Here is a 12805-nt window from a genome sequence, read left to right as displayed (position 1 = left end):
CGGAGCAGCGGGCACAGGGCACGGAGCAGCGGGCACAGAGGCCTGGAGCAGCGGGCACAGAGGCCCGGAGCAGCGGGCACAGAGGCCCGGTGCAGCGGGCACGGAGCAGTGGGCACAAGGCACGGAGCAGCGGGCACAGGGCACGGAGCAGCGGGCACAGAGCACGGAGCAGCGGGCACAGGGGCATGCAGTAGCACGGAGCAGCGGGCACAGAGCACGGAGCAGCGGGCAGAGAGCACGGAGCAGCGGGCACAGAGCACGGAGAAGCGGGCACAGAGCACGGAGAAGCGGGCAGAGAGCACGGAGCAGTGGGCACAGAGCACGGAGCAGCGGGCACAGAGCACAGAGCAGCGGGCAGAGAGCACGGAGCAGCGGGCACAGAGCACGGAGCAGCGGGCACTGGTCCTTCCAATGAGCTAAGAGAAGTTCGCAGCACAATCATCTTACGCATGTATCTCCCTCTCTTTTCCTTTCCCCTCCCAGTGCATCTCTTCCTCTGAGCAGTTTGTTCTCCCTTCACTGTATCTACTGCACCTTTTGGACCTTATTTACTCTTTCAGGTTCCTACACGAGGGACAGTACGAGGGTTACAAATGTGAGTCTGATTTATTTCACTTATGAGTATGGTCTCTAGTTGCATCCATTTACCTGTACAAGCCTCATGCTTATCTTTATAGCTACGTAATACTTCTGGGGTCTTCCCAGAATTAAAAACATCATACCACAATGATATATGTGCACCCATGTTTATAGCAGCACAATTTGTCAGAGCTAAATCTTGGAAACAACTCAAATGCCCATCAGCTTAGGAATGGATGAAAAGATGTGGTATTTTATAGCCCAAATATTTTACAAACAGTTGACAATGTACCTATTTCTTTACTTATTATTGAGCTTCAAAGAATTTCAAACATTTGTTTGCTCCTTTCATATATTTTCTGTTACATTATTTGGGCCATCTAACCAAATTTCACATTTTTAATATTTAGCAATTTTTGAACTTTTAAATTAGTATTACTTTACGTTACACATTTTGATCTTTTTAGTTCTTACGTTTCTGTACAGTATGTGCTGCGTCTGTCTCAACCACAGAAGCCTGTGCGAAGACCAGCAGCACGCAGATACTGGCGCGCGCTTCCTGCCCTCAAGCAAGCCCGTCCAGGCCGCATCTCCGCAGCCAGGGCCACCTGCTCCCACAGTCTCTGACCTCTTCTCCTCTGCTCTCAACTCGACCTTTAATGATGCTGCCATGCGTCCCCTATGACTTCACCACACACATACTTACACTCACACAAGAGCAGCCTTACTTTGAGGGTTCCTAGAATTTCTACTAGAAGGTACGGCGTACACTGGGAAACTCCTGTCTGTCGCTTCGTGTCCACGAGAGCCACCCACATGGAGCTGCATGCTCCGTTCAGGAGCAGGAGTCCAGCGTGTGCATGTGAGCACTGTGCAGCTGGGCCGCTGAAGGCCCGCACGCAGCTACTGCCCTTCTTCACACTGCCACAAACAGCCTGGTCCGCTGCCCTGGGCACCAGTTAGTGTCTGCCTCCACACACATGCACAAGCACAAGACTTGTAAGGTATGCAAGCTGGACTGCCCTGGACAGTGTCAGGCAGCTTGCAAAGCAGTGGTCGGAACTCATCCACGAAGTGGCTGACTTTTTTTCCCTGACGTGTAGCAAGTTTCAACTTGATAACTGTTCTGTTCATTTCTCAATGATTTCTTCTACTATTAGAAAAGCAGTTTGTTCCCATAAGATTTGATCAGACTGACTTCTCCTTTCACTTGGCATTTTATATTTACCACATTAATTCTTCTGGAGTTTATTCTGCGGTAAGGCAATGCTTTGAAGGGATTTTATGCACAATGCACACATAAGCTCAGCAGGTGAGCCTGACCTGTGCACTCTCATACATCGTGTGGGACGGGTCTCGAGCTGCCCTCCTGCCTGTCCCCTCGCTGGCAGCCTCCGCAGTCACTCAGCTGGTGACGCTATGCTATGCCAGGAAAGTGACCAAAGATCACAGACACTGCTCCCATCTCCCAGGAAACTTCCAAATTGACAGAAAACAAATGAGAAAAACAGAAATTCCAAGTAGCGAGAACTGCTATAGACCACTGAAAAAAAACCTGCTGCGACAAAGAATAGAGTACCTGCTTTAGAAGAAAGGTGGGGTCAGGGAGTCACCTCACTGGCAGTGCAGTGCACTGGGTAGGAGAAGCCACCTGGGAAGGCGTGGGGTGAGGGCACCCACAGGGGCAGCAGCTCACGCACCAGTGACTCCTCGTGCTGGTGGGGTGGGGGGAGCACGCAGCAGACGAATAAGAAGGGAGATGAGGAGCACACGTGGGGCTTGTAGGCCGCGTCCGTGTTCAGAATCCAGAAGAAAGGGGCCAAAGAGCCGGCAGTGGGAGGAGGAAGGCGAGGGCAGCCTGGGCGCCAGTGGAGGGGACAGAGGTGGGGAGACCAAGGCCACTGTGCACAATGCCCACCAGAGGACCACAGGGGCTAGAGCAGCCAGGATGAGCCAGCTGGGTGGCGGACACCTGCAGTTCTATAGTTACATGGCGTGGGTGAGGGGACGAGGACAGAGCGAGACTGGAGGGTGAAGCCACAACAGCGTGGGGAACAGGGAAGCACCACCATCCAGCAGCTGAAAGGACAAGTGGGTCACATGGTCGCATCTGGGCACAGTGCCAAGTGAAGATGGTGGGTTTACTGAGATCGCGCTGATTTCCTGCTGGGCGATGGTGGCGGCAGCAGCAGCAGCAGCAGCAGCAGCAGCAAGCCTTACACAACCCAGAGGCTAGGGCCCTGGAGGCCAGGCACTGTGGTATTCTGGGCTTCTGTGCTCCATCATCAGCACAGGTCTGACTGAAGACGCCACCAGAGCAACACGGGGTGCATGATCTGCATTCCCACACAACTGCTCCCATTGATCTGGGCTGCCATCTAGGTTTGATCTTAGCAGCAGCACGCTGAAGGGCTTCCCACAGTAAACCAGCTGACCTTACTGTAACCGAGAGAACTCAGCAACAGTCCATGAGTTAGTGGTTAAGGACCACTAAGAAGTCTTTCTGACCATTATCTGTAGAAGACTGAATGGCTTATTTTCAAGGCAAGGTCTCGCTGTGTGCCCAGGCTGGCCCGAACTCCTGGGTACCGGCGATGCGCCTGTGATCCCAGGGCCTCAGGTGTGTGCCACTGCGCCTGATGCTCATTTTCTCATGAAAACAGAGTAAACTCAGAAATGGCATGAGGAAGGGAGCCTGACCTAAACTCTGGTTATAACTCTCTTCTTAGGACACTTATTCACCATATGTACAGTACACAATGGAGACTGTACATCAAATTTTGAAATGATTAAATAATTGTATGAAATTCTGAAGTCACTAGACTATCACAGAAGGGAATTTCCCTATTCTGTCTGAAAAAAAAAATCAATTTAGGGCTGGGGATATAGCTCAGCAACACAGTGTGCGCCTGGCAAGTATGAGGTTGTGCGTTCAATTCCAGTACCAAAAAAGTTCAACTTAGAGTAAATCTGTCATAAGTTGGACATTTAAATTTTTATTCATAGCATTATTAAAGTCTTACTACATATCATGTTATTGTGTCTTTAATCTTTGCTAAGCTTTTGTTCTCTAGAGATCTAAGGAGAATGAGAAGGAAATTAATACTACAGACAAAAATAGTGCGGCCTAATTGTGCTGCAGTCATCAACCCATTTAGTCCATTTACAAAAAAATGTGGACGTACAACTGAGAACTCCAGCCTTCACACGTCACTGCCCAGCACTAGTGGCGGGACACATCCTAACATGGGCAGACTCTTACCTCTTTTGGAATGAAGCATCAAGACTGCAAGGTAAAGAAATCGGGTGGAACATTACCCTTTCCATTCACAGTGAACAATTTGGATCACCTTATTTTTATGCTATTTCTCTGCATGAAATTACTATACCAAGGTCAATCCATAAGAATAAACTATTTCTGGTTTTTTAAAATTAGGATTGCCTTAAGTTACTTCAGAAGAGTGCTACCTTTCTTATACCTTTCATAATTATGTAAGTATTTTAAGAATTCTGTTGTATTATCTTGAGTCCTTCAGGATAGTTCTAAAATTTTCTTTCTTTTTTTTTTTTTTTATTATTATTTGGTAGTACCAGGGATCGAACTCAGGACCTTGTACTTGCTGGGCAAGCACTTACTCCACTGAGCTATCTCCTCAGCCCCTAAAATTTTCTTTATTTTGATCTTGCCTATTTCTCAAGATAAAGCCTAAGGACTTTACTTTTATCTCATGTTTAAATAGCTCACTTTGGTTTCATGTACCTCTTTAACAATTGCTGATTCTAAGTTTATACGAAAACACAAGAACCACTGGAAGTCCTGTGAAGGAAGACCGAGGCTGGGAGACGAAGCCGAGCAGAGACGCGGACACAGAAGCACAGCAACGAACTGTGTGAGGGGAGTGTGCGCAACGAGGCCACCAGACAGAGCCTACAGACCAGGCCCCCTGGCAGGATGTGTCGCTTAATAAAGACAACATCAAGCCAATGACTAAGACGTGGGCTTTTTTAAAAAGACGGATTTAGAAAACAAGGCTGGACTCTTCCCTACCATGCATTAGGACAAATTCATGTGCATGTGTATGTGTATGTGTATCTGTGTATATATTATATATGGTATCTTCAAAATACACAGTGAACATGTAAGAAAGTGTATTATTGTACGACACGTTGCCATTAATCCCCTTTAAAATACTCCACCTTGCTGCAAATGCTGCTGCCCTTTCCGAGACACGATGAAGTCCAGTAAACCAGCCATGCAGTGCCCGCCACTGAAAAGGCCCCTCCTACAGCACCTCAGGGCGCTCCACCTACCTGCTCCCCTGGATGTGGCACTGTTAACCTGCTGGCTCCTCCCCAGAGCCAGACTGATCAGGAAAGATAAAGGTTTAATCATTTCAGGCACAGAAGCAGTCTTGACAGCACAACTGAAGACAGAAAAGAAGACTGCAACTGCTTCAGAAAGACGCAAGAATGATGGGAGACTGCGTTCGTGGCGGTGGGGGGGGTAGTTTTGAGAGGGATTACTGGCAATCTTTGTTTTACTGTAATTTATGTTAAAAACATTTTAACAATTACCTTATTGTTCAATCACATCTTCGTATAAGGCAAAAGTTTAGCTGGATATTTTTATGTTCAAACCTCAAACTTGCTCCTTCATTAAGAAGCATCTGTAAGCCCTTTATCTTGAAGTTGTGAGAAATAGCAAAAAATTAAAAATAGAGGTAAGTGTATCATTAAATTCAGTGTTCCTGTGGGTCATGACCAAGTTCACCTAAGGAAACCCAGTGCGCTGATTAGTACCCTCGTCTGCTCCCTGAGAGCAGGTGCAAGAAAAGGGGGCACTGGGCCAAGGGACAATGCGGTGACGGAAATTAGGCCCTGGACGCCCGAGAGAACAGGAGCACGTATAGAACTAGTAAATCAAAGAAAACACAAAACACGCAAGGGGAGGCAACAGATCCCACAGGCAGCCTCTTGGAGAGACAGCAAGCACGGGGCACACAGAACTGAATCGGGCACAAAAGGCACCAAAGCGCTGATCAAAACCCTCCGGAGCACGGGCGCTAGTACATACCAGCCACTTCCCATACTCATTGATGGCTTGCTTATCCTTATCGTTTTTCTCAGCTCTTCTCAGTTCCTCCTTTCTTTTCTCATTGATTTTCTCCTTCTCCTTTTGCTTAAAGAAGGCTTCCTTTCTTTCATTCCTACGAAGAACGTAAAGGCTCCACGTTAGAGGAGCATCCACAGTGAGCTTCCCCGACACAGCCTGGGCAGCCGTCCAGGAGCGTCATAAGCCTCAACCCATTTCGGAAGAGCCCGAGCCGCCGCTAAGCCCGGATCCACCTAAGCACCTGATTTTCACTTACCATTTTTCAACAGCGGTTAAGTTTTCTTTCTTCTTCTCAGCAACAGTTTCTTCTTCTTTCCGTTTTTTGGCTCTTTCATATTCCTTCTCCTTTTTATTCTTCTCTTTAAGATATTCCATCTTTTTCTCTTTCCACTTTTCGAATGCCTGGAAAATTTCAGAACAACACGCTGCTCACCGCGAACACGCCAAAGCGAGCGCGGCCCCGCCGCCGCCGGCCGGCCGCGCACCTGCAGCGCCTCGCCCCTCCTCTGCGCGCTCTCCTCCTCGGCGCGCCTCCTGTGCTCCTCCTCCAGCCGCTTCTGCGCAGCGCGTTTGCGCGCCTCCTTCTGCTTCACAGCCTTCCAGGCCTCGAACGATGCCAAGGCTTCTTCCCTCTTAGCGGCTCTTTGCTATTTGGGAGAAAACAGCAGGCTGATAAATGTGTGTACAGACAGACAGACGGACAGAAAGACACGTTCAGATTTGCAAAGGTATTTGTTAATCCCTTGACAGCCACGGTGCACAGAACTGAAGTTCTAAAGTGAATAATTTATTTAGGTCGGTTTGAAGAGTTGGTTCATTTAAAAATGTTGTTGTGAGCTGATGAGATGGTTCAGTGGTCTAGAGCACCTACTTAGAACAAACTAAGCTAAGCAGAGCACAGGGACCGCGGTTCAATCCCCCAGCACCACATGCCAGCCAGCGCCGCCCCCTGGTGGGCTGAACTGCCCCCCACACACAAAATAAATAAATAAAAATGTTGTTGAAATTATTCATTACATTCTTATGTGAAGTTTTCTAAGATGCTTATCAGATATTGTTATTGATAAGCCTTATCAGGCTTATTATTCATGTGAAAAATGCAATGTTTTTCAAAGTTCTAAAAAAAGTTATCAAAATAAACTACAACTGTCTGAGTGGCACCATAAAATTTTCAGAAAAAATTTAAAACGTTGTAAGATTATAAAGTAACTTATTGGTGAATGGGTGAAGGCCCACAGTAAGATCTTTGGTTTGAATCCCAGTTTTATTAATTAATTAATTAGGTACAGGGTCTTGATAAGCAGCTCGGGCTCCTAGTGATCCTCCTGTCCTGGCCTCCCCAGTCAGTGCTGGGACCACAGGAGTGTGCCACCACGCCCAGTTTCGAGGGCTGGCATGAAGCACCTGGGCTTCTGGGGCCAGCACAACATGTGGAACCAGGGATCGAACCCAGGTCCTTGCACGTGGCAGGCAGGCGCTCGGACCCCTGAGCTATCGCCTCAGTCCTGAACATTTAAATAATGTTGAAACCAAGTGCTTACTTCACAAATAAATACCAAAGGCTGAAAATCTGTGCTAGACTGGACAATACACAGCTGACTCCACTGCAAGTGTGGCATTTTACTTAACGTCTGTCTACTTTTGTAATAGCCAACATCTGCTACAAGCATTGCTTAACATTAATTAGAAAACACACCACTGTGCCGAGGACTCCTCGCTTGGGAGTAAAGTGCCCCCCCTCCAGCATGGTGCAGTGGACGTGCACAGCATGGTGCCGGCACGCTGTGTCGCATGCTGCAGGGGAACAGGCCCACGCCGGGTGGAGTGCACCAGGTGGACCACGGTGTGCATCCCTTTGAAACACTCCTTCTAAAGCTAGTTCATGCTGAAGAGCAGTGTGCTTCTGTTTCAAAGACACAAAGTGCTGAGCAGGCTGTGGGCTGCTGGACAGGTGCAGAGAGGGGCAGGTAGGCCAGGCAGGAGCTTGGGCAGGGCAGACCGGACAACGCCCCCCTACTGCAGTGCAGGAGAACAGAAGGCAAGGGGGCAGGGTCCTGCACTGCCGGGGTCAGGTTCTACTGAAGCCAACTCCTGGCAGTGACTTGGATGGTCACATGGTGACAGGCAGCCCTATCAGTCCTACACATGGAAAATGAAATACCAACTTCTATATCTCTGTTTTCATGTAAAATAGTTATATTTATGTCAAATTCAAAATATATAATAAACTACTACAAAGAATTTTGCAAATCAAGTCTTTTATGTACAAGTCAGTTCACCATTTCAAAAACAATCAATCAGAAAGGTTAAATATTGAGAAATTCACTTCCTTGTTTCTCCATACCTGTTCATTTTGGATCCTTAAGTTTTCACTTTCTATTCTTTTTATTCTGTTCTTTTCATGTAAATGTACATTTTTCTTTTCTAACCACTTCTGTGAGAATAGGAGAAAGGTTACATGATATTCAAAAACTGACTCAATGAATTAGAAATCTCATTTATTTCTGAAAACTTTTAAATGGAAAATAAAATTTATAAATTTATAAATATTAATATACTTTTTCTAACAGAAAACTAATTGATCTATATACATATTTCTTAAAAACTCCTGTGCACACCATCATGTATATTGATCCTCTTTAGTAGTAAGAATATAAATTTCAAAGATTAGGTATCAAGGCTGAATATACTAACATTTCTCTCTCAAATATGTATGTGTAATTTCTTAAAATGTATTATTTTATATAACAAAGAAGACAAAAAAGACCTATATTGAAACTATGAAAAAATTAGGAAAGCCTTTTTCTGTATAAGTCTAACAAGATCACAGGAAAGAAAATTTTCAAACACCTTTTTTTGCTACTAAATAATACAAATTTGAAGGATAAAGAGGATATAATGTATATAGATCATACAAAGTTTTAGACTTTGCTCTATTTTTAAAAACTCTTTTAGCATGTTTTCTTTCCTTAAAAACAACTAAGATCAGTTCTAGTGCAGAAGCAAAAATTTTGGTGCAACAGCTTTGTGTTGTTCATGCATGGTAAGGAAGAATGTCATCCAATGAAGGACCGAGCTCCTGTTTCTGCCAGTCACCTCATTCTCCGACACACACACAGCCTCAAGGAAGTGGGATCTGGCACTGCCCCCATGCAAAGACTTCTTTCTCACCTGGTACACTGCTGCCCTGATGTGATCTGCTCCGTCGGGCTCCAGGCTCTGCCTCTGTGAGGGCTTCTGGTCCAAGACTTTCAAAGGCCCTAAGTAGTGGGAGGAGGCAGCCGGCCCTGGAGTCCTCCGTACAGAACTGGATTTCTTCGCAAACTCAGAAGTCATTAATCTGAAAAGTTCCAAATAAATCAAGGTAGAGCACTTTAACTTGTTAGAGTATGTATAGTATTTAACTATTAGAGGATGTATAGTATTAGTATGTACAGTATTAACTATTAGAGTATGTATAGTATTAGTATGTATAGTATTAACTATGAGTATGTACAGTATTAGTATGTATAGTATTAACTATTAGAGTATGCAACTATCACACTTGAGAACCGTAACTTTATTTAATAAATTATAATCACTTCGGAAGCGATACAGGAAAAAAGTAGTCTTTCCCACTACATAGAAGTCCTACCAGCAGAATGTAACGTCTATACCTTCAGCGTGACTGCTAATTTTAGGTGTTTTCAATTTGAGCCTTTTTAAGAAGTACAGACCATGTCTCAAATTACATAAAGAAAGCAATTGGTCAGTAGGCTTTCTTTACTTTTCCAATGTTTCCTTGTATCATTTTGTTACAGGAACCACACTAGCTACAAAGCCCCAAAGAACAGCAGTGCCCTGAACCTCTCAGGTTGAGGGCAAGATCAGTGTACTCTCTGTCTTGGTGACCAGAACTTCCCGACCCGCAGTGACATTTAATCCATCTGCACTCTGGCGACGTGTGCTGCTTTCCTGCTCCTGCTGCAGAAGGCAGAGGGGCCCGGACTGCTTGACGCAGGCACGTACAAGACTTCCAGGACAGCCTGGCTGGCCAAGCTCTGCTTGACTGAAATCTGAAGGCTTCAGAAGACCCGGACTGGCACTCAGGACCAGCAACCTTCATCCGCACAGCCTGGACAAAGCCACTCAGTCTCATCTGGTTAATAGGCCCACTCAGTCCCTAAGCCTGAAGCCTCCGGGACAATTTTTCATGTGTTAGGGGTTTTAACACAAAATACCCAACGCATCTCCTAAGATGGAAATGAGCAGTAAATCGAGTAACACCAAAGGCAACTTGTTTTGTGGGACTGAGATTGAAGTGAGTCTTCCTCTGAGTTCAAACCCCTGGGTAGCAGTGCTGACAGCTTCCTACCTGGCTGAGGCACTGGACGCTCTATTTGTTGTTGACTTTTTATTCTTCGTGTTTTTATCTTCGATTGTTTTCTAACAAACAGAGAGTTCAACAGATAGGTTATTCACCATCAGCAATCACAGGCATGGAGCCTCCTCTATCAGGAAGTCAGCATTTTTTATCTACTGAGTACACATCAAGCACAGAAGGCCCTAGGGACCAGGACGCCAAATTTCAAACAGGGTCTTGAACCACAATCACGTAAGCCCAGGTCATGCAGAGACACACGGGGCGTGGGGACAGTGGCTGGCGTGGCTGGGGCTGCTGTGACGAAGCTGTCCTGGGAAGGCGCCTGCCAGGGCTAGTGTGAGCAAGGGCGAGCAGGACCAGTGGGAAGCCCACGTGGGGGCTTGAGAATGGAGAGTTTTAAAATAAACCCCACAAGGTTCAAGAAGGGGAAGCAACAAGAACAAAGGTGAGTGGAGGAGTGCGTAGCCACAGAAGCCAGTGAGCGCGGGCTGGAGCTGGTGGTGGTGGGAGTGTGCACTTCCTTCTAATGATGAGAAGCCAGCAGTGCAGGCCTCACCTCCTGTGCTGCGAGGAGGGCCCCCGCGGGAGGTGAGCACGGCCTGGGCTCATCCCTGAATTGGCAGCAGCACCTGTCCAGGGCAGGCGGCTAAGGGCAACACACCCGGAACGCTGCTTGATGCCCTTCCCTATCGATTTCCATAAGACAAACTATAGTTTGTACTGTGAAAGCGCTGTTCAACCCCAGTTTTCAGCTACCTCTTTACACTTTCCGTAGTAATCAATGAAGAAGCTAGTAGCTACCTGCTGCTGCAAGAGATAAATGCTACATTCAAGAGAAAGAGAGCCCACACATGTGATAGCATAGTTTTAAAGGTGCGGAACGCTGGTACAATCTACTGTTGGAACAAGTAGTCCTATACACCACAAATCTTTTCCTTAGGTTTACAATTATAGTGTTCCTAAGAATGATCTATCTACCTATTCGCTGACACTGACAAACATTTCTTAAAGATTTTCATTAAAATGCTCCAAAATTTTGTTGAAAGTTTCACTAACTCAAAACCCCAGAAACTGGTCCACACAGCTGTATTATCTAAACCTATTGTTACAGTCATAATTTCTGAGAAATTTTAAAGTACATTTTGATCACATGCCTCAGGTAACACTAGGTTTTACTTACTGCAAACTTCTCTACCGCATCAAGAAGAACTATGTAACACCACAATCACAGCGTAACGCCACTGGTAATGCAGAAATACGTGACATGATAAATAAAATAGTTTAATGCTCCATCTCAAGGTGTAAGTTGTGGTATGAAAGGTTTGAGTTTATGCAGTACCTGTGCAGGAGCCGTTCCGCTGGGTGGCCCGACGGACCTCAGAGATCTGAGTGGCAGGGGAGCAGCGGTGAAACCCTCCTCTTCCACCCCTGGCCCAGCTTTCTCCTTGTCTTTTTCAAGGTCATTAGTGGCTACCTCACTTCCTTTGCGTTTCTCAAGTTCAGGAGCAACATTGTCTATCAAACTTGTGTTTTCTTCATCTTCATTTAATTTCCAGGAATTATGGTTTTCCTTGACTTCTCCGTTCTGGTCTATTTTGAGAAAGAATAGCAGCACTAAAAGCTTCTGAATTACTAAACTAGAAAACAGGTTCATTTACTTTCCTGTAAACGACTATAATCTTTGTTCTTGCAAAGCCAAATGGGATGAGAAATGTATCAAAATTGTTTCTGTCATATGTGATCCTGGAAAGCAAAAATGGCTATTTGATGAAGCGTTTGGAAAAACTTAATTATTTAAAAAACACATTAATAATTAGAATAGAGTAAGTCTCCAAAAGAAAGACACACTAACGGGCTTGTTGAGGTACAAGTCAAATAACCACGATGGTAATATTGTTTTAGATTTTTTCTTTTTGTTGATTTTAATTTATGTATTTGGTATAGGGTCTCATTACGCAGCTCGGACTCAGAGTGATCCTGTTTTCAGCCTCCCCAGTGCTGGGATTATAGATGTGCACCATCATGCCCAGACTCGGTGGCCAGCTCAGCATTCCCGAGCGCAGGGCTCATGCAGCGTGTGGTACTGGGGATCGAACTGCAGCCCCCGTGCTTGCCTAAGCAGGCGCTTAGTCTGCTCAGCTATTTTGCCAGTCTCATTATGCTAATATTTGTTCAATCCTAAAATCTATATATTTCCCTGAAAATAAGACTGAGTCTTATATCAACCCCTGCTCTTAAGCACACAATAGGCCTTATGTTCAGGGGACTTCTCATTTTATTCATACATAACAATGCACATTGATTCCCTTTAAATTTACCATTAAAATCACGTGTTAAGTAAAGACTGAGTCAAGAGTGGGAACAAAAATGATGGCAGATAAGAATGATGGTCCACAAACATGAAAATTGCAGGCATAAAAATTCAGAGAATGCTTCATTTCATGGAAGTGCATTAAGCACGCATGTTGTAACAAGAACCACGGTTATGAAGATTCATATTAGACACCATGCCTCCACGTGTCATCAAATGCGCACGGCGTCCCTGTGACGTGTCTGCTCTGGCTGGTCATTCGGCAGTAAGTCTCGAGCTCATCTATTTACACAGAGGTTAACCACTAGTCCTGAGGCACTTGCTTGTGTATTTACAAATACTGAATTATACTGCAATTTTTTTTTTTTTTTTGCCGGCTTAGCCCACCTTGAGGGCGAGGCTGGCACAGCATGTGGTGCCAGGGATTGAACCTTGGTCC

The 12805-nt window shown here is 45.6% G+C and overlaps 1 protein-coding gene across 1 annotated transcript in view; it reads right to left on the bottom strand.

Annotated features, from left to right (window-relative positions):
- Map9 (microtubule associated protein 9) overlaps nt 1-12805 on the bottom strand; it is a 29939-nt gene that overhangs the window by 2118 nt on the left and 15016 nt on the right. The window contains exons 7-13 of the mRNA XM_023723689.1: nt 11395-11645; nt 10047-10117; nt 8864-9032; nt 8037-8126; nt 6178-6339; nt 5949-6094; nt 5654-5786 (exon numbers count right to left, since the gene is read on the bottom strand). Of these exons, the coding sequence (XP_023579457.1) occupies nt 5654-5786; nt 5949-6094; nt 6178-6339; nt 8037-8126; nt 8864-9032; nt 10047-10117; nt 11395-11645 (1022 nt within the window). The remainder of the gene's footprint in view (nt 1-5653; nt 5787-5948; nt 6095-6177; nt 6340-8036; nt 8127-8863; nt 9033-10046; nt 10118-11394; nt 11646-12805) is intronic.

This window comes from Octodon degus, unplaced genomic scaffold (genome assembly GCF_000260255.1).
Source record: "Octodon degus isolate 3935 unplaced genomic scaffold, OctDeg1.0 scaffold00101, whole genome shotgun sequence".
In the NCBI taxonomy this organism is placed as follows: Eukaryota; Metazoa; Chordata; class Mammalia; order Rodentia; family Octodontidae; genus Octodon; species Octodon degus.
Note: the sequence above shows the minus strand (reverse complement) of the source record. Positions and strands in the feature narration are given on the sequence as shown.